Source organism: Gallinula chloropus, assembly GCF_964237585.1.
Source record: "Gallinula chloropus genome assembly, chromosome: 2".
NCBI lineage: Eukaryota > Metazoa > Chordata > Aves > Gruiformes > Rallidae > Gallinula > Gallinula chloropus.
Window position 1 is genome coordinate 66,599,812 of NC_140086.1, and position 23,915 is coordinate 66,623,726.

A 23,915-nucleotide genomic window follows, 5' to 3' on the forward strand; every position below is an offset into this window, starting at 1 on the left:
AAACTGTTCCTAGATTCAAAATTTCATCAAAGTTTGTCAGGCATAATGCAGTTGCCCTCTGAACCCTCACAGGCTGGTTCTCCCTTGCCTCTGGCAGACATGGCTGGCTGCTTCTTCCATAGCCAAAATGTTTGCAGATAGTCTCATTAGCAGAAAAGTTTCCAGGAAAGAACATAAAATGAAGCTCCAGAGTCTACCCAGCCAATATTCTCCCCTGGCAAGTGAGGAATGGTGTTTTTTGCCAAGGAATCCTACTTCTGATAGACGACTACCTATTCACCTGTTTTACTCTTCTGCACTCAACTACTTGTGATACCTGTGTATTTTCATTCACATTAACAAAGCTATAAACCAGTGTAAATGAAAAAATGACTCTCGAGGTATAGAACACTAAAACTGATGATTCCAGATTATTCCACTTGGATAATTAGCTAATAATTCATTTAACATATGCCATTCATCTCATAAAAGCATTTATAAGGCATGTTTGATGTGGTCATTATTTTATTTTTTCCTAGAAATCATCAAGATTTGTATCATATTCTAAAAAAATATAAATGTTTTACAAGTGAGCTCTATATCTGTCTCAAGCTTGATAGCACATAACAGCTATAATTACAAAGGAAAAGCCCATTTGCCAATTCAAGTACTGGATTTAATTAAATTCTTTCAATTATTAGGAACTTCCCCAATAGTCCAAGATTTATTAAAAGTTAATGTGAACGTTTCAGAAAGCTTCCTAACTAATAAAGGATTCTTTTGAACAAATTAATACTTTCTACAATTATACTGCAAGTATTGAACATAAAAGCCTTGTATAAAACAGTAGCCATGAAAGAACAGGGGGAAAATGATTATAGAAAATCATTTGAAGTTAAAAAAAGAAAAAAATAGATGCCTTTCAACTATGTTGTTATACTGCTCCTTATATCAATTTCTCATACATTTTTGTACATTATTTCCAAAATTGGTAAGAAACTCAAGAAGAACTTAAGATCAGGCTTCAGATGTGCTGACAGATAATTGCTTGCATGAGAGATATTCTATAGGATCTGGGGTTATTTCTTTTTCTGTATGTTACCTGGAAACCTTTGGCTGATGATAAAAATCCCAAGTATGTGACTGAACCAGTTCTGAAATAGTAATTTTGATTTGCAGGGAAATGGAAAAGGGCGGCTGTCTCCTACATTCTTACTGACCAAACAGTACTTCAGCTGATGGTAAAACCATTGGTGTTAAATAGGATCTGATGTGGAACTGAAAACATAAAGAAAACTCAGTGTGAGTAGTTGGAAATAAAAATCTATAAAATCAGCTATCCCGGCCTTCTATTGCTTCTACAGATTAGTTCAAAAAACACATGTTGCACCTCTCCGTGATTCCAAATCACATCCTTAATGCTCAGTGGGAATGTGCCAAATTCCTCCTTGTCCAGATGCCCTAGAACGGTACATTCAGCTGACTTAGGTATAATGCATAAGGACTCCTTCAGACTTCTGAGGAATAAACAGCTCTTGAAAAATCACTTATAATATTTTCTCATGATTCTTTCATGTGGTTGTAAAAACTACTACAAAAAAATGAGGAGGGGGAAAGGAGGAGAGAAATAGATCTATGTTTATCATCAGCGTTGAGCAAGAATTTCTAAGTCATATTATCATGAGATGACGTCCGTAAAGTTTTAGTGGGCAGAAATGCTTCAGGGAACATGAGTTAATAGCATCAGTTATAGTCGTGAAGGCAAAAGCAATCCCAAAGATTGCTTGAGTAAATTGGAATGAGTAACAGATCCCCTCAGGTGCATTGCTGTTCATTAATAACAATGCCCACAGAGCAGACAACTTCTGCTTAAAGGATGAGCCTTTTTAACTTGGTCAGCAAGATTATATTTAAAGTGATCTCCCGAAGACAAAGGGAGTGCAAGCATCTGAATTGTCTGAAAAGGCTTTGCCAGCTTTCTCACTACTACTCTCACGAGACCACCCGACTGTTACCATCCCTGGTTTCACCTCAGCCTAGGAACAAACACAGGAATTGCGCTCTATAAACCACAGAAACAATTATAACGTGTTCTCTCTGAGCCACCACTCCTGCAGAAAACTCTCCCAGGCAAGCACCTTGTCCTGGCCCCAAATGACCCTTGACAAATCCCCACAGATGCGTTCGCAGCCTCTGCTGCCGAGACCATTCCCAGCGGGAGCTGCTTAGGCTCGAGAGGATGCAGCAGGCTTGGCAGGCCGCACTGTGCCGTGTCTTGCCTCCGAGGGACGGGGTCAGCAGCTTGTGTCCTCTGCACGCTGAGGGGCTGACTCCTGAAGCGACTCTTAGCAAGCAGTTGTGGAATGTCAAAAGCGAGCCTTCAGAGAGCACAAACACTGGCTTCGAAGAGCTTAACAGCAAAACTCTTCCCTAAGTTCCTCTTCAGGTTCGAACAACTGCATTCAGAAGTGGATACTTAGCTGACCAGTGCAGTTTTTCTGACAGCTGTTGGCTGTTATAGATCTACAGCAGTTTTTACAAGTATGTGGATTTTTTTTAGAAAAATTTCTGGGAATAACTGAGAACGCTCAGGGTTCAAAATACAGTATTTTAAACAGGTAAGGAAACTTTCTAATTATCTTCCTGCATCCTCCAAGCAGTTTTTTTTTCAAAAGAATTTTACATATTTAAAACATCCTGAAATAAATGTATCTGATAGACAAGTTTGAAACAACATACATAATTATGATGAAAATTAAATTGTTTGCAACTTACCTTGGAATTGTGTAAATTTGATGGTCCCCATCCTCTCTCCATTTCTGAAAACAACTTGACCCTAAATAAAAGAAATAAATACTTTTAAAGTTTTATAAATAGTTTCATTAGCATCACAATTGTTTTCTATTCATTATTAAAATTACCCATGAAAGGTTTAAACTTTGAAGAGAGCTGATTCAACCAAACTTAAAATAACTCAGAAACACCTCCTTAAAGCTTTCTTCCACAGACTTCAAATGGCCTTAGAAAGTTGACCTGCGTTGTCACCCACTTTTCATGGATGGAAATGGTGGTAGGATAAAGGCAGTAACTTACTGAATCTCAGGTGATGATAGGCAAACAACCGATTTTCACTGTGCCACAGTTTTTATCACAGATATCTAAAAGCTAGCAAAGATCACACAAGAAAATGATTGCCCATTTCGTTCTTCATATTGTTCTCCAAACTGTGCTATTATCTACTTAAATCAACGATTATGGAGCTTTTGTGGCTTGGTTTTGTACTGTGTCAGCACAGACATCCCACTATTCTTTTTAAATACAATGCCTTTGCTGTGCTACACGTGGTAACTCTTCAAAATAATGGTCACTGAAGGCTGAAACCTCCTCACATATCCCTAGCAAATTACTCCCACATTTCATCCCATTTCCCCGACTTTAAATGAAGAGGAGTTCTTGTTAAGTTTCTCCCTTACTTCAGCTATTTCGTGACTGAGTATGAAAGAGGAGGTTTTCATTCATTTACGCTAAGATGTACTTTTAGTATTTTGAACCTGCAGTGGGGCGCTGAGTGTCCTTAGTATCAGTTGCTGTTTCAGTTGCTGGGTCGTTATCCTCTCCATGAATCTTGGTTTTAGCAGATATCAGGATAAGAGAAACCAAACAATAAGCATGCAAGGCTACAATACATTTCTCCGGGCAAGCCAGCCCCTTTTTGTGTAACCCCTTCTGGTCACTAAGGGATGGTACTGAAGGCAGCCATCTGAATCAGGCCCCTGCAAGGAACCACTCAACGGACCGGCAGTACAGCACACACACCCCACGGGGTTCCTGCAAGCCACAAGGCAACATTTCCCTTCCATACATAGAAGACTACACCCTTCAACAAGCGCAAGCAGTGAAAGCCAACCCCCCCGCCCCAAAACTGTGACAAAGAGAGCAAGAGAAATGAGTGCTGGTGTAGGGAGAGACGTTGGTGACAGCTGCAGAAGGGCACAGGAGGTGCTCCTCCTGAAATCCAGCTGAGCTAAACCTCATCTAGTGCTTGCTAGCACAACTCCAGGAGAGAGCATAAAACGTTTGTGTGCACCTTAGCAGCTTTCATCCAGATCTCCTTCAGTTTGGAGAAGTAGCATTTAATATCCCTTCATTTGTTTGAAGATAATCATAATGCACTTGGCTACTTGGTTTAAGTAAAACCAGTAGAAAATACTCAAGCTGTAAAGGTGCTATATAAGTATCGCTTGCGACACAGATAGATATATGATCAATCCAGTCTTAACCTTGCTAAGTTCTTGGTTCTGTGACCTCTGTCAGAGATTTCTAGAGCTAAAAGATTTCACTAAATGGAAAAACTATTTTTTAAATTTTATTTTATATGGATTGCCTTTCACTTTAACTCTGTCTCCTCTTATTCTTTTATTACAAGATAACAGGACTGTAAATTGTAGTCTACTAGAGTCCTTATTTATAGACAAATATACAGCAAGTATCACTGCTATCAACTGTGATGACAGTCATCTATGATTATCAACTATTATCAATACCATAACACACCAGCTCATGAAATCTTCTAGATACCAAGTACAACTGGTTTGCAGTATTATCATCATCACTTCTTGTAAAGTCACCCACATTTTTATCATTCAGCAGGACAGACATATGCCACATGCATCTGCTGACTAGAGATAAACACATACATTCTCACTGATATGTTCTGGAACTGTCAACAAAACATAAATCAGGTAAAAAAAAAAGTAAAAATATGGATTTAAAATATAAAGAGAGGTATAGATTTAGAAGTATTTCTGTTCAATGACTTCCCCTGTGTAAAAATTTGAGACTTCTACTGATCTAAGAAGTAAATAAATAAAGATATGGATTATGGTGATGAAAGTTATGGAACAACTCATGTGAAAATGTTCTTGTTATCTGCAAAATTATTCAGTCAGAGTGTTTTACTTTCATTAAATCTTACTGGGAAATGCTAAAGTGTCAAGTTGATTATTAAAAGGAATAAAAATTTCTTAATACTATTTCATGAGTTCTGACATTGTCCTGGGTATTGTTGAAAAACTACAGCGTCTGTATGTCACACATACGGTTACTAAGAGGGGGATAAAAACAATTGTTGAGAAATTGAAGCTGGCTGTTTATTCCCTGCATAATCCAATGAATAAAACTGTTTTCAAGGGTACAACCAACAAAAAAAAAGATATCAGCAAGAAGCCCTGAAGCAGAAATCTCTAGTAAATCCATGACAGTACATATTTACTACTCGGGCATCCAAGCTGCAAGTGTAGCTGCAGTTACTGCTTGGTTCTCTGCTCCTCGGGAACATGCTGCTTCATAATAACATGTGACAAGTAGCTACAGAGTCTCAAGCACCTTAAACCCCTCAAGACTCCAAAATTCCTGTGTGCTGGGTGAGAAAGCACTCCCAGATTTTCACTGGGGCTTTAGGTAGCCCAGAGCAGACACGGACATAGTGTTCCTGCTGCAGTATTCAGGTTGTTTTTCTCCAAAAGCTACACTCCTTCAATGTCCTTTACAAATGAAAAACAGAACTGGACCAAATGCTTTAACAGTGTCAGTCTCACAGCTGACACACAGAAGGATGCCATCACCTTGTTTCTTCTGCATACTGTCTGTGAGCTCTGTTTTACAAGCCTAACGTTGATTTCCCTCCTGTTCATATGCACTTTGTTATGCCGCATAACTGTGCTTTATACCATTACTAAAAAGACAATCTCTGCCCTGCCTGGATGTACAATCCTCATCTTTTTTTCTGGAATTGACATTCCTTAAGGCACCAATCACAAATTCATTGAATAGTAGGGGTTGTTGGAAGGGACCTCGAGATCATCTAGTTCAATCTGCCTGCTAGGGCAGGATCACCTAGACAAGGTTGCGCAGGATCATATCCAGGTGGGTATTGAGTATTTCCAGAGATGGAGACTCCACAACCTCTTTGGACAGCCTGTGTCAGCGCTCTGTCACCCTCAAAGTGAAGTTTTTCTTCATGTTCAGATGGAACTTCCTGTGTTCCAGTTTGTGCCCATTGAACCTTGTCCTGTCAACTAGACACCATTGAGAAGAGTATGGCCCCATCCTCCAGACATCCAGCCTTTAATATATTTATAAGCACTGAGAAGATCCCCTCTTAGTCTTCTCTTCTCCAGGCTAAACAACCCTAGTTCTCTCAGCCTTTCCTCATAAGGGAGATGCTCCAGTCCCCTCACCATCTCTTTAGCCCTCCATTGGGCTCTCTCCAACAGTTCCCTGTCTTTCTTAAATTGGTGATCCCAGAACTGGAAACAAGAATTCCAGATGTTGCCACACCAGGGCTGAGTAGAGGGGGAGGATAAACTCCCTCGACCTGCTGGCCATGCTCTTAATGCATTCCAAGGTACCACAGGCCACCTTGGCCACAAGACCACACTGCTGGCTCATATGGAGATCTTTCTGTCCACCAAGACTCACAGGTCCTTCTCCTCACAGGTCCTTCTCTGCAGCACTGCTCCCCAGCAGACCAACGCTTAACCTGCACTGGTGCCTGGGGTTGCTCCTCACTAGGTGCACTTGCTCTTGTTGAACATCATTAGGTGTTTCTCCACCCAACTCTCCAGTCTGTCCGGGTCTCACTGAATGGCAGGACAGCCTTCTGGTGTGTCACCACTCCTCCCAGTTTTGTACCACCAGCAAACCTGCTGACAGTACATTCTGTCTCCTCCCCCAGCTCACTGATGAATACATTGGACTGGACCAAGCACTGACCTGCGGGGCACACCACTGGCTACAAGCCTCCAACTAGACTCTGCACCGTTTATCACAGGCCTCTGAGCCCTGGCATTCAGCCAGTTCTCAGCCCCCCTCACTGTCCATTCCTCCAACCCACACTTCCTGAGCTTGTTTATGAGGATGCTATGACAGGCAGCATCAAAAGCCTTTCTGAAGTCAAGGTACATTCACAGCTCTCCCTCCATCTACCCAGCTGGTCATGCTGTCCTAGAGAGCTATCAGATTGGTCAGGCATGATTCCCCCTGGTAAAACCATGTTGGAAACCCCCAATAGCCTTTTCCTCCATATGCGTATTGATGACCTCCAGAATAAACTGTTCCATCACCTTTCCAGGGATGAGGTCAGTCTGACTGGCCTTTGATTTCCTGGGTCCTCCTTCTTGCCTTTTTTTTATTGGTGATCAGAATAAGAATTCCACAACAATCATCCATTTGCACTCACAAAAGTTTGGCCAACATTAGCATTGTTTTAGACATGGGACTTCCCCTGACTTTATGGGGGAATATTTCGATACTTGGGAGCAGCTGATTATGACACACTATTTGTTTTCCTGGTGGATAGAAAGCAGTTAACTTTGCCATACTATGAAAATGCCAATAAGCTCTTTTTGAGCTGCAGAGCACTAGTACTTATTAGAAGTTTCTTTGCATCATCACTGACAGTATTACTACTCAGCTTTGGATACAGGCCCATGCCAAAGTTAGAATCCTCTCATTCCTCATACACCAAACCCTACAGCCAACACATTTTTTTCATTCATGTCTTTAAGCTTTCTTTGTCAGTCAATAAAACCAGAGCTCAGAAGATTCTTAGTTGATCTCTTAGGGCCAGGTCTGCACTTTGACCATCATTTCATTTACTGGGTATTTTCTTCTGCAAAGTGTCTCAAATATAGCAACCACATAAAGAAATAAGTAGAGGCTATTTCTGTGATTTTTCAGTATTCTACATACATAAAAGGTCTGCTCTAGACCATGCTTGCTTCCTTCTCCAACAGTGTTCCTCCCACATGGTGCCAAACATTTATTTATTTATTTAAATTATTATTATATACTCAGCTTATACTCAGCATCTTACTGTCAATTTAAAACATCATAATTATATATTCAAGCTAAACTAATAACACAAATACCTCTTCATGAGAAGAGATATCATGAATATCTTGACACACACATTATAGCTGGGTGCAAGACAGCTAAATGTCACAGGATGCATGTTCCCCGAGCATTTTCTAATGGGTCAACACATTTCAGGGCACTGCCTCAGTTTCACTTCACTGCCCAGTAATCTGGGACTCTGCCCTACAGGCAAGATACCTCCCAAACCAGCAGTGTTTATCCCCAGTGGCTTTAGCTGAAATGCCTCAGCCTACACACTCAAATCGGTTCCAAAAGTAATTGTCAGAATTTTTTTCCAAAAATGAACCCTCAGTCACTTTTGAGGTTCCTTAGTTGGATATTTAATATAAAGTACAGCATTTAAATAAGTGCTTGTGGTGGGATAATGAAGGCAAATGAAGGTATATTTTGAATTTAAACCACAGTGCATTATTGTCAAAGAATAATGAACATACCATTAAAAGTGTCCTTTTAAGTTCTGTGACATTTGCTGAAATCAAGCTGTACTTCTGATCCCATAGTGCCTTTATTGGACTAAGTCCCATAAAAAGTAGGAGCCAAGGAAGATAAAGCATCACGAGACAGCAAACCAAAGGGCTTGCTTACACCCAAAGGGCAGGTATTGCCCTCTCATGCTGGTCCTTGCTGCACAGTCCTACACATACCTAGTGGTAGCTCAGCATTCATCAGGCCCCTGCATGATTTGTAGTGGCCCATTTAACCAGAATCATAGATTCACAGAATGCATTAGGTCAGAAGAGACCTTTAAAGGTCATCTAGTCCAAACCCCCTGCAGTAAGCAGGGACATCTTTACGCGATCAGGTTGCTCAGAGCTTCATCAAGCCTGACATTGGATGCCTCCAGGGATGGGGCCTCCACCACATTTCCGGGAAACCTGTTCCTGTGTCTCACCTCCCTCATAATGAAGAAGTTCTTCCTAATGTTCAATCTAAACTTATCTTGCTCTAGTTTAAAACCATTGCCCCTCTTCCTACCGCCACATGCCCTTGCAAGCAGTCCCTCCCCAGCTTTCCAGTAGGCCCGTTCAGGTACAGAAATTTAGTGACTATTTTTCATTTTAATTGTTCTGGCAAGTGGGGGAGATACTGTTCCTGAATTGCTTTCCTGTGCCAGAACCAGAGCCAGCACAAAAGGAGCCCTGGAAGGACACAGATGCTAGCAGAAAGAGCTAGGAGGGAGGGAGCAAGACACCCGCTGTTAGTCCCAGCTCCTTTCAGAAGCCTTTTTGTGTTGTCATGCAGTCCAGACAGTCTTGTTACATGTTACATACACTCAATTCTGTCATACAGGACTCCTTGGCCAAAGACATGTCTTTTCAGACACGTACAAAACATCAAGCTGGTGTTCTGTGGGTCTCGGCTCTACAACTTCAAGGTGGTGAAGAGGTACGCGCTGTGATGCATAACCTCTTCTGCCCTCCAAACATCACGTCTGTACAGAAAGGGAGTATCATTTAGCCTATCAAATGATATGGTTGAGAGTAACATCACAAGCTTTTAGCTAGGCAAGTCTAACCTTGCTTCTGAAACAAAACGGCAAACTTCCAGCTGAGGGCAGCTTCTGCACAACTCTTCTGGTTTCAACCTAGTTACATCACTCAATTAGCTGGAGACAAAGAGCTAAGCACAGGAGATGTAAACACAGTGAAGAGAGGATACTAGGGAGACAGCAATAAAGTTGTCACCCTCTGTGGGCTAAAGAGGTAATTGTCACCTTTGGAACAGCGAGGGGAGACCAGAAGGCAGAGGCTGGTGAAAATTAAAATGCTCCATATAATCAACAGTGCTTCTGAAACCATGATTTTATATCCTTAGACCTCTGTGAACAAAACATTTGACCAAAGTAGATACAGCGACTGTTGCTTTCTAAACCCTGAGACTATTTTCAGGAAAGGTGTTTCTGTCACAAGTCATTCTCGTGACCGAAGACTTAAACTCAAATACTTTACGATTCAAAGGGATTTAATTTCCCTGCCTGTTTTCTCTCTTATGACATTTTCTGAAAGTTTTGGGTAACTGAACACTGGTGTCAGGAGAGCAGCAGCAGCAGCAGAGCAGCTCAAAGAGCAGGTGTGAAGCACAGTTAAAAATCTGGTCTTGGCTAACATTTTCTGAACAAAGCAATACCCCTGTTCTCTCCTAAACAGCTCCTTGTGTTCTAGCTATGACAGAGCAGGCATAAAACAGCAGGAAAAACTGCACATGCATTAAATGTCTGTCTGCACCACAGGAATAATATTTGAAAAATACACTCACAAATGAGGAGGTTTCTCGAAAATGAAAACATAACTTTGGAGAAAGTAAGTGGGGAAGAAGGAAGATAAATTGATGAAACAAAATTCCTGGTAATCATGACAGGGATGGAAAAAAAAAGAATGAAGAACTGGTGTTCATCAAACCTCATAATACCGGTACTAGGAGGCATTCATTGAAACTCTTAGGACATCGGTCTAAACCAGAAAAAAATCAGTGCTGGTTTTCATGTTGCTCCTTTGCACAGCAGGTAGTGAACTTCTGAAATCTGCACTGAGTGAGGACTGCTTGTTTATCAGTCTACTGACCTCATGGGACACTTTGTATATTCTTATGTAGCTTCTTCTGTGAACTCTTGGTAGACAGAACTCTTGGTAAATGGAAAATCAGTTTTATCTCAGAATTCAGGGAACATTGATGATTTTTTAAAATACATTACAAAAACTCCTTCAACAAAAGAGTATAAGAACATTTTTATGTGCCTTTCACATACATCCTGAATCTAGGATTATGTGAAAATACAAAGTACTGCAAGCCTTACCACCAGGATTTCATCGTGACGCCACTTAGTTCCCATCTAAATAAAAGGTTCCAATCCATTCAGTCTCTTCTTTACAGGAGATGGAAGGGAGTGTGTGTGCCTATCTTCACTCTCTAAGCCCCTCTTGCAATTTTCTTATTTATTTCCTGAGGAAGGTTATCCATAACTAAACAGATGCTTTTGCTGTTTAGAAGCATACCTCTATTTCTGACTAATATTTTGCTATCTGTACTTTACCATAAACTCAATCTCTTTTTTTTTTTTTTTTTTCCAGGGAAGTGCAGGAATCAGATGGGCAATGGACAGAATTTCTTTGGATAAAAGTTCTTCCCTCCAATTCAGCAGCTTTGTCTGTCATCAGCTGCCTTTGCACAGAAGTGTGCTGTTGCCAGCACAATGACAGGACATGATCCCACACTAAGCTGCTCCATGAGATCAGCATTTAGATGCATATACACAATTTCACACAGGTAGGCTAAAATGCGACAGCACAATCACATGTATTTTTTTTTCAGTGCAGCAAGGAAAAGTGTGATTAACATATTATTAACTTATTACTATATGATTAACTTCTGAGCCCTCCATTTTATGCACAGAACCAAATCTAAGGGAATAATGTTCCTGCCAAGGTACCAGCAATTCGTAAATAGGGAAAGGTGGGGGAAAAGAGGATGCTAGCCAGGAAATCATGCATCAAACATTATTGCACTTGCTGGCCACTGAGGGTGAAGAAAGAAGAAATCTTCATGCTTTGTCACTCACAAATGTATTTTTACAGCAGAGCAGCTGGATGCTGGTTTTCACCATTCTTTCTTCCCATACCATTCTTATCCCACGATAGTTTTTCTGCTATCTCTCCCAGTTCCCATGTAAGCTCTTTGTTGGCCGCCTAAAATATGGTCGTCATTAGTGGTCTTAGGTTTAAAAGCATGACAGGAAAGAAATGAAAGTGAAACATATCTACTTGACACATTTTTTGGCAAGTTTTTTTGAATCCTTGGAAACAAAATGACAGGCACAGGAATTATTAGCAACAAATGCTGTCAAGCCTGGTGATACATGTAATCAAGTGCTGACTGCTACCATTTAGCCACTTTCCTGATCTATGTTGGCCTCTGAAGTAAGAGCAAAATAATTCCTTTCCACTTGACTGTCTCTTTCAGATGTGTGTAAAAACATTGATGTAAACAACCTGTCTTTCAGGGCGGCAAGAGAAGAGGAAACAGTCTGAAGCACTGGGACTAGGAACTCGAGCCCTTTTCAGTGTGCATTAAAAAGTAAATATGAACTGCTGAGGTGACGTTCAGAATTGTTCCTCTGAGGTTGAGTCCCTGATGATTTCAGTTTCCAGTTCTGTGTGTCTGTAGAAACAGCATAACAGCACATTGTATTCCACCACCATGGGTTTGGGGTTTTTTTTCACTGCTTTTGTAAGAATGAATCAGAAGAGATGGCATAAAGCCTTTTAAGGACACCGCATTAAGCAGCAGCGCTATCTCTTCAACAGTGCAATTTCAGATGATGTTCTGAAGTAATTTCTTCCATTTTCTTTAAACTACATTAATCCCAGCAGAGAGCACAACTGCACAGGCTGTATTTCATTTCTTCTGATGATGACCCAAAAGACTGCAAGAGCCCAGCACCTCTTCTCCTTGCACTTCTTCCTGCCCAGGGTCTGCCACACTGGCTGGATGCAGGTTAATTTGTTTACTGTGTTCTTCTTAATGAGCAGGCAGCCTACCTTCTTAGCAAGGTCTTTGCACCCAAAGGAGAGCACGCTGGCATCATTCATGTGCAAGTGCTGAGCACGTTATCTTCAGATCTTTCTAAAAGAGCAACTTTAATTCAGAACTGCCTTAATTAGAAAGCAAATAATAATAATTAAAAGGAAAAATAAAAGGCACAAAGACCAGACAGCTTTACAAATCTCTTCTTAAGAATGAATACCTGTCAGTCTTGGATGATTCTTGCTACTGGCTAGAGAAAAGGCTACGGTAGGAGACTCATTCCCAGTGATACACAGCTACTCTAAACCTGAAAATTCCCCTGCAGACAGAAGAGTGAGGCGATGCAAGTCAGGAAAGACCATATGGAATCATCTAAAAAGCTGGGGGGGGTTTAGTGATCCCATGCCTAGAACACAAACACTTATTTTCCCTCTTTACACAGTACAAGCTCTTACTCGGGAACTCAACCCCTTTTATTCAATATTCAGGAAATGCTTCTAGTGACTAAAGGATTTTAAACCTTTCTTTGGCAAATCAATTAAGGCAGCTCAAAGCACACAGGAACTGTCCAGGACATTAACTTTCTAATACATATTTCTAAGTGACAGTCACTGAAATGGGATGGTTTTCCATTTCACAGTGGAACAACAATAATCTTTGTTCATCTAAATTTACAGCAGGCTTCTTTTATTTTAGCCCAGTTGTAGTTTTGGCTTTACTTGACAACTGTCAGAAGTATCATGACTTTTAATATGACTATTTCTGTAAAGCTAAAAAGCCAATTTCTAATCCTAGGACTCTTAGAATTACTTTTCTTTTACATTTCAGATTTGGTCTGTATTGTTTTCCATATCACAAAGCACTCTAGAAGACAGCTCTGTTTGATGAAAATGAAGTAGATGTTTCATCCTCTTCCACTCCTTTAGCACGGCATCCCTCCAGGTGATGCTTTCATCAGCATCAAATTCCAACCGAAGGCTGAAGAAAAGAGAGTTAGCATTGCAGGGCATGGAGATTTGAACAGGCCAGGCAGTGGCAGGAAGGAGGTCTGAGCAAAATATTCTTCATAAAATCAAATTCAGCCCTTTTTCTTTGTCCATTTTAATCTGTCGGGCTGTTCTAACCTGCGCCAACAGCCTGCAGAGAATCACTGAGATATAATTGGTGTAGTTTTGAAACTTTAAAGATTCTCTATTTATATCCTTGTGGCAGTTTTATGGAGGAAAGACAGCCTTCTCCATGTTCTTCAGAATACAGTCTGATCCAAAGATGTTGGAAGAGGCTCAGTTCGGTTTCTGAGTTGTGAGTGATCAGCGTCATTTAGATCCTACACAGCATAACAGCTTTCCAGCTGGCACATATCAGAGCTCTCAAAGGTGTAGCTCTCCTCAGACTCCATAAAACAGAGCTTAGTATTACTTTGGGATCACTTTTCCTACATTTTGAGAACACTGAAGTTAAGGCTTACTGATGTTTCAACATCTTCCCACTGTGAATGATGCTTTAAAAAAACATTTGTGAAATTCTTTGTTTCAAATACATTCTCTGCCTAAAATTAATTTAAAATCAATGTCATACTACAAATTTTAGACATGCCTAGAATGCATGCTCACTCTTCAAGATTCCCTACAGACGTGATGATGGGGAAGAAAACAAGGCAACAGATATTTCATTGCCACTCCCTGAGTCACACTAGCTAATATGCAGGAATGAGAAGAAATGCAACCATTAGTAAACTGAGTTCTTTTTGCTTTTCTTCTAACTCAAGGCAGTGCCCAAAGTCCAATTAATGATGTGAAATAGCTAAGGGTTAGGCATCTCTCTTTCTTTCCTACCTCAACATTCTCATACCCAATATAGTATCCACACCATGCTGTGCAGGCTCATTCAGATGCACTCAGGCGAGTGAGCTGGTAGATCTACACAGGAAAACGTGTTCAGTTTGAGTGCAGAAGGGAATTACTACCCCATCAATGCATTTTCAAGGGGCAGTAGTCATATCCAAGCTATTTCCTGGAGTTATAAAATTCAGCATGGGAAGTTTTTTACTTTACATCATTCCCATCAGAAGATTGCTTCTGAACCTGAATCTTCTGGACATTTTAAGTTTTCCTCTAGTTTTCAGGTTCCTCTTATTTTTGGTTGGTAGTATAATTTCCTCTTACTTTTAGGCTCATAGTATAATTTGGACTAAACAGCTTTTCCCCCTGTGGTTTTTGGCTAATATTTATGTAAGAATAAGTAGTTCTCTCAGCATACTAGGTATTCTCTGAGCCATCACAGGGAGAGGAAAAGAACTGCTGAGATGCCTTCCATACACAGGAAGTTGGCTTTTACCTACCTACTCTGAAATGCCTCTCTCACGCACAAAACATATAGGGAACACCATGTCCCAGAGTGGAGGCAGGAACTGAATTTCAGCATCCTGAAAGTGAGGATGGGGAGGAACTATTTGGGCTGCTGCTGTCTGAATCTCAGACATCTGCATTCCCTTTAAATGCCTCTGGTATGTCTAAAGCAGAGAGTTGCCTCAGTGCAGACCCTTGCAATGCTTTACTTCTGTTTCCTTCAGTGTCTCTCACTGGAACCATCAAGATTCTTCAGTTCTTCCTACATGATATTTTTATTGTCTTCTACCTTAAAAGTGCCTTTCAAATACATGTTGTCAACAAGCTGCATCAATAACACTCCTACTTTTAGTGTGAGGCATAAATGAATATATTCAATAACCTAAGTTCAAGAGCTGATATTGATGCGGGCTCTCCAAACCCATCCAGTCCAACCTAGGGTCACCTCTCCTAGAGCTAAACTCTAGCTGCATCTTTCACTCATTTTTCTTGTGACCCAGCATCAAACTACTACGTAAAAGCCACTCTGCTATATTTCCCATGAACTCAGACAGGCTTGCCCATGAGGTCAAGCTGCCTACTCATGGGGCGTAGTCCAAACAAAAGAGACCTTGACTTCTAGTCTTAGGTTTGATTTAGTACATTTTACTAACACTTAATTTAAATGATGTCTATACATGGGCATTACTAATTAAGTTGTGTAGTAAAAGTTTGTGTCTTGTCACTTGCTCATGCAGTGACTAAGGCTGTCCTCTGATAATCTGGCAGAATAAGACTCTTCAGTTTTTTAATACTGAAGAGACTTTGAAATTAATATATCTCTTACTTGCATAAAGAAGAAGAAAGACTACATTTTAAAAGGAGAAAAAAAATAATTCTGAAAAAACAGAAAAAAACCCTGTTTACTCAAGTGGAGAAAGGGCTTTAAATTGATTTCCTGATACTAAAAATATTTTGCTGAAAATGTTACATGTTTTATTTGAAAATATAAAAATCCTACATTTATGGAATACTGAAAATATTCAGATATTTAAATTTTTGGGAAAAAAATACGTACCAGAATGCTGATGGTGGCAGAATATCACCAAACAGAACAGATAATTTCTGGCTGACTCACAATCGCTCTAAAGAATAAAACGCACACATGCACACTGATTTCCCTAACTTCTATTCAAGAAGGATTGCACTGTGATTCTGTGATTTAGATACACGACAGGGTTTCCTTTCCCCCAGATTAAGATCTCAACAGCAGTAGTCCATCCCCACACCCCTGTGTTGTGCTGAGCTGGGCTGGCATCCTGTTGGAGCCCCATCAGTGTGCTCTAGCAATGAAAAAAGCTGATGCCAATGGAAACCCTTCGGGACTGCTGCTGGCAGCACTTCGGCTTGTCCTGAAGTCCTGCAACTCTGTTCTGTGGAGGGTGCTGAACTGACTCTCGGGTAAGACCTCTGAAGGCAAGTCCAGTGGCCCAGTGCTCACTTTGCCTGTTTTCCCGTTCCCAGGAAAAGAGAAGGTTGCCTCATACTCAAAAGCCTCCCTGGTCGATGTTGGTATAGAAACTGCTCCCATCAGTTCGGCTGCTTTCTTCAGCCTCGTTTGAGAGATCAGACCTTCAAGGACTAGAAGGCATTAAACTGGAAAGAGAACTCACTGGAAAACAAAGAAACTATTGTTTGAAGACACAGGACTCTTCAATTTCCCTAGAAAAGATTCAAGACCGCAAGTTCTAAATAAGCGCAATTTGTCGAAGCTCACGCTGACACCTCCGTAATTAAACCATTCCGGCATCAGGCGCTCGGCTTCTTAGAGAGGAGTACATGAAGAAAGACAGCAATAATATCTAAACAGCCCGGAGGAAGACAAATGACAGCTTCCATTATTTTCCCTGGCTATCTCCCGTATCGTAACCTTTTCCTTATCTCGGTCAACACACTCACGCTGAACTGAACGGGACTAAATTTCTTCCTAATACTTTGACAAACTGCGCCACTCTGCACACTAGCAGCGAACCTTGTACTCACAGCTGCGCTTAAAAATGAGTTCCTTCTATTTTTTTAGTACTTGTCATCAATCCTCTATGCTAATCGGCCAAGTGTATGGCATTCCCATAGTGTATTAAATGTCCCAAAATAACTAATGAGAAGCCTTTTATTTCATCTGTCTCAAATGAAAGTGGTATTAGAATAAGAAAGTATTTCCTTCTCTGCCACTGGCGTTCAATGAATATTTATGATGTTTTTCACTATACTGAAGTGATCTGACAATGTTGAATTCCAGCTAGAATGAGGATACAGCACTTAAAAGGAGATTCTGCACTCTCTCTGTCGCTCATAAAAGGAATTAATAATTGCAAAACAGCTAACACAAACAATTGCTTCTCAAATTAGATCACATTTTATCTCTGCATTCTAAGCTGGGAAAGGAATCTCTTCATTTGTAGCAACAACTATCTTTAAAAACACTAATAACACAAACCCATTTATTAAATATTTGCAAAGCTATTTTATGCACAGTACTAATGCTGACTGATCAAAGTGTCCGTAATTAACAGACAAGAAAGCGGTCGTTGCTATAATGGAAATCTTATTAGCATATTAAGTATCTTGTTTTCAAAAGCTTAGAATAACCATATAAGGAAGATGCTTCTTATCCTAGACTGGTTTTGTGAAGCCACCAAAACCAAGTCAAATTCCCCAGAAGGGCCATATTGCTGTGTCGCTGGTAACAGAAGAAAAATTATCCTCTGAACAGGAACTCGTAGGAAATGATCAGGAAGTTTCAGTGCAGGTCTGTGTACCAGGTAGTGCTGTTGGGTTATCACAGAATCAAAGAATGTTAGGAGCTGGAAGAGACCTGAAAAGATCATCTAGTCCAACCCCCCTGCCAGAGCAGGATCACCTAGACTAAATCACACAGGAACATGTCCAGGTGGGTTTTGAATGTCTCCAGAGAAGGGCTATGACACTGTCCAAACTCGACAGAGGAATTTATGCGGCACTGTTTTTCAATCCTTTTTCTCTCTCTTCTGTTACAAACTGTCATATAATGTGCATTGGTAACCTGTGGAGAAAGAGGAACCTTTATCTGTCAGGGTCTTCTTTTTCTCACCAGAAGTCTTCCCTCTTTCATGTGGCTGGGTGACTACACTGGAGTAGGTGAGACACTTGCTGATGGCGATGTGACTTTTTTCACTCAATGTATTCAGGAGAAGGAATTTTACTTACTAAATCCTGACAACAATTCCTGTGGCTTGAAGCCAAGTACAATTTCCAGAGCGCTCTGATTTATCTCCCAGGGTGGACACAGTCTGTCTTACAGACGAAGACATAATGTTCATACTCTTGCTGGTACGTTCATACTCTTGGAGAAAGACACGACGTTCACACTCTGACATTGCTTCTAGTTGCAAACCTTTTTATATCTAACTCCCAAGAGACTATCAATATCCTATTTAAAGGCAATGTCTGGGGAGAAAACACATGTCTCCAGTCATTCTAATCCGTATTTGATCAACGGTAACATATAAAATACCTTAAGTTCTCTACTGACATCAGTGAAGTCTAATTAATACAAATTTCTGTCTCAAGACAGCATCTGTCTTTTCTTTTTTGTCAAAATGTGTCCAAATGATGACTATTTTTACACAGAACACGCACTACTTATTAATAAGACCATAATTTGGAGGTTTTCTGAGGCTCTGAACCTCTTTAAGACTCATTCTTAGGCAAGGAGCCACTATTCACTCGAATGAGATTTTATTCACGGAAGTATTTCCACGGAAAAAAATGAGCTAAATATTCCAGGTCAAATCAAGCAAAGGAAACTTTCTTATTACCTGCCCTCCATAAGAAGGATGAGACTTTTTATTTTGTATGTGGACTACCATAGGTCACCGTAACCTCTTTGTCCAGACAAAGTGCATTTTACATGGGGCCACATACTCCCACGGAAGCTACAGCAGAACCCAGCAGCTGTCTTTATTCAACAGTGCTTAATTGTACAATTTACACATGCAGAAGAGCACTATGATGACTCTTCATCTATTTCCTCCTAAATGAAAATGATGGTCAGTTGGATAGAAACTAGTCTCATTTTAAAAACATAAATGTTAAAAGTGTACATAAAAAACTGGTTTGTCATGCAACACAAACGTACAGGTGAGAAATGGGGAAATGGCAGGAAAAGTATTCTCCATTTTGATTGTACTTAATTAAATAATTGTAAATTCCATGTTATGATAGTCTAGTAGTCCAGCACATAAAAAATGATCTAGCAAATACTATGCTATTTTTTAGGATTAGGGAGTTTTTCCCATAAATATTCTTTTTATCAGAAACAGTTTCCTAAAAGAATATCTCCAATTATAGCTTCAGATGAACTACTTTTTGTTCCAAAATTATCTAAGGCAGCCTTGGTAGGAAAAGGAGGCAGGCTTCAAATGCACGACCTCCTAGTGGAGTTTTGGGTTTTTTTAAAATATTCTATCCATGCTAGAAAGCTTTTCCTCTTGATTCTCTTCTTCCCAATAGATATATAACAATTTAGTTATTAAAAAAAATGTACTTTTTGTCTCTATGTGAGTTAAGTTAAATCAAGATTGTTTGGTCACCACATGCAGTCAGTCAAATTTGGTGTATCTCAGAATGGTGCTAATCAGGCAGACACATTATTGCTGCACAACTTTAGCCCACCCTGTAATGAACTCAGGGTACTGTCATGATACGCTCTTCAGAATTCTTTGGGCATTTGGCCTCCTTCCTGTTACTTATCAATGGTAGATCACTGGAATAGGTTGCCCAGAGAGCTAGTGGAGACACCATTCTTGGAGATATTCAAAGTCAGGCTTGATGGTGCTCTGAGCAGGCTGATCTAGTTAAAGGTGTCCCTGCTTACTGCACCTTTAAAGGTCCCTTCCAACCCAATACATTCTCCCAATACATTCTATGATTCCATGATCTCTTTTACACAGTGATGTAAACAGAAAATACTGTAGCACAATGTTTGAAATAAACAGAAGATTTCTTGAAAGCAAGGTACATTCATTCAACAGAGCTTAAGCCTTGGGTTAGTTCTCTACTCCTTTTCCCACTTCACCCACAACCACTACAGAACTTCAACAAACATCAGACTCAGCAAAAACTTTCAAGTTTTGTCAAATCTGGCTTCTCACTTCAGTGTGTAACAATTGCAGTAAAAGTTTGTTCATGCAGCCACATTGCACGACATGCCATGCATCAGAAAGAAAGATCATATAGACAGCTGTTTTAAGAATATGCATTCAAATCTTTATTGGCTGCTGGCTAGACTTCTAACATGCTCCACAACACTTAAGATCACAGAATCACAGAATTGCAGGGGTTGAAAGGGACCTCGAAAGATCATCTAGTCCAACCCCCGTCAGAGCAGGATCACCTAGACTCCACAACCTCTCTAGGCAATCTGTTCCAGTGCTCCATCACCCTCAGAGTGAAAAAAGTTTCTCCTTCCATCCAAATGGAACCTCCTATGCTCCAGCTTGCAGCTGATGCTCCTTGTCCTATCATTGGCTGTCACTGAGAAGAGCCTGGCTCTGTCCTCTTAACTCTTTCCCTTTACATATTTACAAACATTAATAAGGTCGCCCCTCAATCTCCTCTTCTCTAAGCTAAAGAGGCCCAGCTCCCTCAGTCTCTCCTCATAAGGAAGGAGTTCCATTCCCTTAATCATCTTGGTGAACCTGTGCTGGACTCTTTCAATTAGTTTCCTGTACTTCTTGAACTGAGGGGCTCAGAATTGGACACAATATTCCAAGTGCGGTCTCACCAGTGAAGAGTAGAGGTACAGAAAGACCTCTCTTGACCTACTAATCACCCCCCTTCTAACACACCCCTTCTTAGCCACGAGGGCACATTGCTGGCTCATGGTCATCCTGCTGTCCAGCAGGACCCCAGGTCCCTCTAACCTACAGTGCTCTCCAACAGGCCAGTCCCCAACCTACACTGGCATCTGGAGTTGTTCTTCCTTAGATGCAAGACCCTAATTAAGAGATGATTCTTGTGTCTATCTTCTAAAACATACACCATACAGACAAGGAAATTGTCCAAGCCTATCACAGAGTATCACTTCAGGAAAAGTTGGAAATAGTGCCTAATTCACAGCAGTGAGATTCACATTCACTAGTCCAAGATTACTGCTGGTACATTACTTCTACAGCAACAAACCACTATTTGAGTGGCAAGGGAAGAGTTTTCTTGGATCCTTAGTGCCCATGAGCACTCCACTTAATATCCAGCATAGCAGGTTTTCTGATGAAAAGGAAACAGTAAGACAAAATGGGTGGAAAAGCTGAAGAGCGTGCCCGAGACAAGGACATAAGACACTTTTCTTTGAGTCATCTTTTCTTGCTTTGTATCCTGGATGTCTAATCTAAAGGGAATTATGACCCCTTCTGCTGAAGCAAACACTACCATCTGGTTTCTAAGCAGGTTTTATTTTTACTAATTTTCACCATTTTTAGCAGTATGGGGACATACGGCCTTTGAAAAACTGATGGTTTGCCAGTTACATCATCTATAAACTTGCACTTAACCTTTGCTCTACAGTAAAATCAGCTTAGGTCAGGGTTTGTTTTTCAAACAGATTCTTAAAACAGTTATTTCCCAACAACTTCCACAAAGTATCATTCAACATACATCTTTCCTGCATAACTAGTAGGAACAAGTTTCCATGTTTCACCTGATACTCTACGGTAACTCGATAACCTACTTTTTGCTTTGGAGGGTTTTTTTATGTGGTTTTCACTTCACCCACACTGACACAAGTTAAACATAAAAATATCAACATCAGCATTGTCGGTAGTTTTGGGGAGAATTTTGACACATCCAACTTTTGATGTTACATGCCCGCAATCAGTGAGTACAAATGCATGCTAGTTACTGCATAGGTACTATATACTGAATACCAGAACCACTCAAAGGCCTTGGCTTTGTTAACATTAGAGAAACTAGACATATTCTGTGAGTGAAGGCATCCTTGTTACCCTGCCTGCAAAGAGAGTGCACAGAGGAAGGCCAAGGACAATGCCCTGCTTTAGCAGTACTGCCTTTCTGCAGTTAATTACAATATCAAAGAACAAAATATCCAGGCTACAGGAACCTGGACAGCAAAGTAGTCAGTGTGTACAATAAAACTCCACTAGGAGGTCGTGCATTTGAAGCCCGCCTCCTTTTCCTACCAAGGATGCCTTACATAAATTTGGAACGAAAAGTGATTCATCTGAAGCTATAATTGGATATATGCTTTTAGGAAACTGTTTCTGATAAAAAGAATATTTATGGGAAAAACTCCCTAATCCTAAAAAATAGCATAATAATTGCTAGATCATTTTTTTATGTGCTGGACAATGAGACTATCGTAACATGGAATTTACAATTTTAGCAAGTTGATTCTCTCTTACTGTTGGCCTTTCTGATATTGTAGAACAGTTCCACAAAGACACATTACTAAACATTAACTGTACATGGGAAATGATTCTTTTACTTGGGTACAACCTACCTTGTAAAATAAAGAATTTAAAAACTAAGCTCTTCTGCCCTGACATGTTTAACTATCTGTATTAAATAAAATAAAGTAGATCTAAACAAGCTAATGTGCAGTCTAGAGACAAGAAGGGAAAAGGGTAAGTAGAAGTGGAAGTGCCACTGTCTGCCTGGAGTAAGCTTTGCAATAACTTACATGGAGAACACTATCACTTGCGAACACTGCCACTGCAGGCAGATGTGAATTAATGAAGGGAAATTTGGAAAGCCACAACACAAAAGCAACTTTTGCCAACATTATGCATGTCAAGTACTATTTCCCCTCTCAGATCACAGCATTTAAATCAATGGCCTACTCACTGCCACATCACTTCTTAATGTATGCATCCGTAGAGGAATTTAAATCAAATTAAGTTCAGAGGGATTAATTTCCTGGAGAGGATTAAGATCTTTCCATCTATACAAAATGGTTGAATAACAAGTAAAAAGAGATATTGCCACAAATATTTGAAGGAGGCAGTCAGCAAAGAATAAAGCTTTTTCATTTAGGTACTGCAAAGGTAATTAATGAAGAACTATAGCAGGAGAAGCAGATAAGATCTACCACACAAAGAAGGCTAGGAGAGAGGAAAAGCTTTTTAATGTCAAGATTTTGTCAGGACCAGTAGGATTCTGTTGTGAGTACAGAAGTAATTGCAAAAGGCAGTGCTGTCTTGGAGTGGGAGAGATAGTGGTAAGGCACAGACTGTAGGAGCAGGGCTTCAAGGCTTTGCACCAAGCATCTGCATTACTCTGTGAATGAAACCGGGTGCATTTCACAAGCTACAATCAGTGTTTAAATCACAGCTAGTGGAGTCTGAATTATTAATGTAAACTGTACCATATATTGGCTGCCACTTAAAAAAGGTTGAAGGGACTTGAACTTAAAGTTGCGTTTACCTAAAAGGTTGTGGTTGTTACAAGTAACTTCTCTCACAGCTATAACTGAAAGACGATCGAAAGAACAACAACAGAATCTTTTGAATGTAACACAGGTTAAGTATTTTACCATGACAAGTTAATTCTTTTTACAAAAATGTGGTAAATTATTTTACATTGACAGAGAAAGATAGCCATCCTTTTTTTTTTTTTCATTCCTAAAATCTCAGCAAAACCTGAGGGAATTCCCATGTTTCCAAATTTTTAACTTGTCCCCCTTCCCATACGAGATCAACTGCCGAATGAGATAATTTTAGTGCCTTATGGAGCATTTAGACCAGGTCCTTCCCTGGTCAGTATCTTCTATGTACTGCTGAACATTACTGACTGTTGTGGAAGTCAGTCTTGGGATATGGTTGGTATGAAAGACACAAGAGAAAATTCGGTTTTCTGTTGTATTGGGATTGCATCACATACAGCTGTGTTCTGTTACTGACTGAGAGGAGTTCATGATTCCTGTTTTCTAAAAAGCATTTGCAGACCTCAAAGAGTAAAGCCAACCTAGTGCTGAATTAATTAGTGCAATTTTATTATGTCCTTTTTATGTTTCTGTATATAACTTAAGACTACAAAATACATGCAGTCTGCAAAAGTCTAACATGGTGTATCTTTGCTAGCACTGTAGTCTGGGTT

At 40.2% G+C, this 23,915-nt stretch overlaps 1 protein-coding gene across 1 annotated transcript in view; it reads right to left on the reverse strand.

Moving 5' to 3' along the window:
* GABBR2 (gamma-aminobutyric acid type B receptor subunit 2) overlaps positions 1-23,915 on the reverse strand; it is a gene marked incomplete at both ends in the record, with an annotated part of 476,157 nt that overhangs the window by 198,375 nt on the left and 253,867 nt on the right. Inside the window, one exon of the mRNA XM_084260450.1 lies at positions 2,755-2,815. Within this exon, the coding sequence (XP_084116576.1) occupies positions 2,755-2,815 (61 nt within the window). The remainder of the gene's footprint in view (positions 1-2,754; positions 2,816-23,915) is intronic.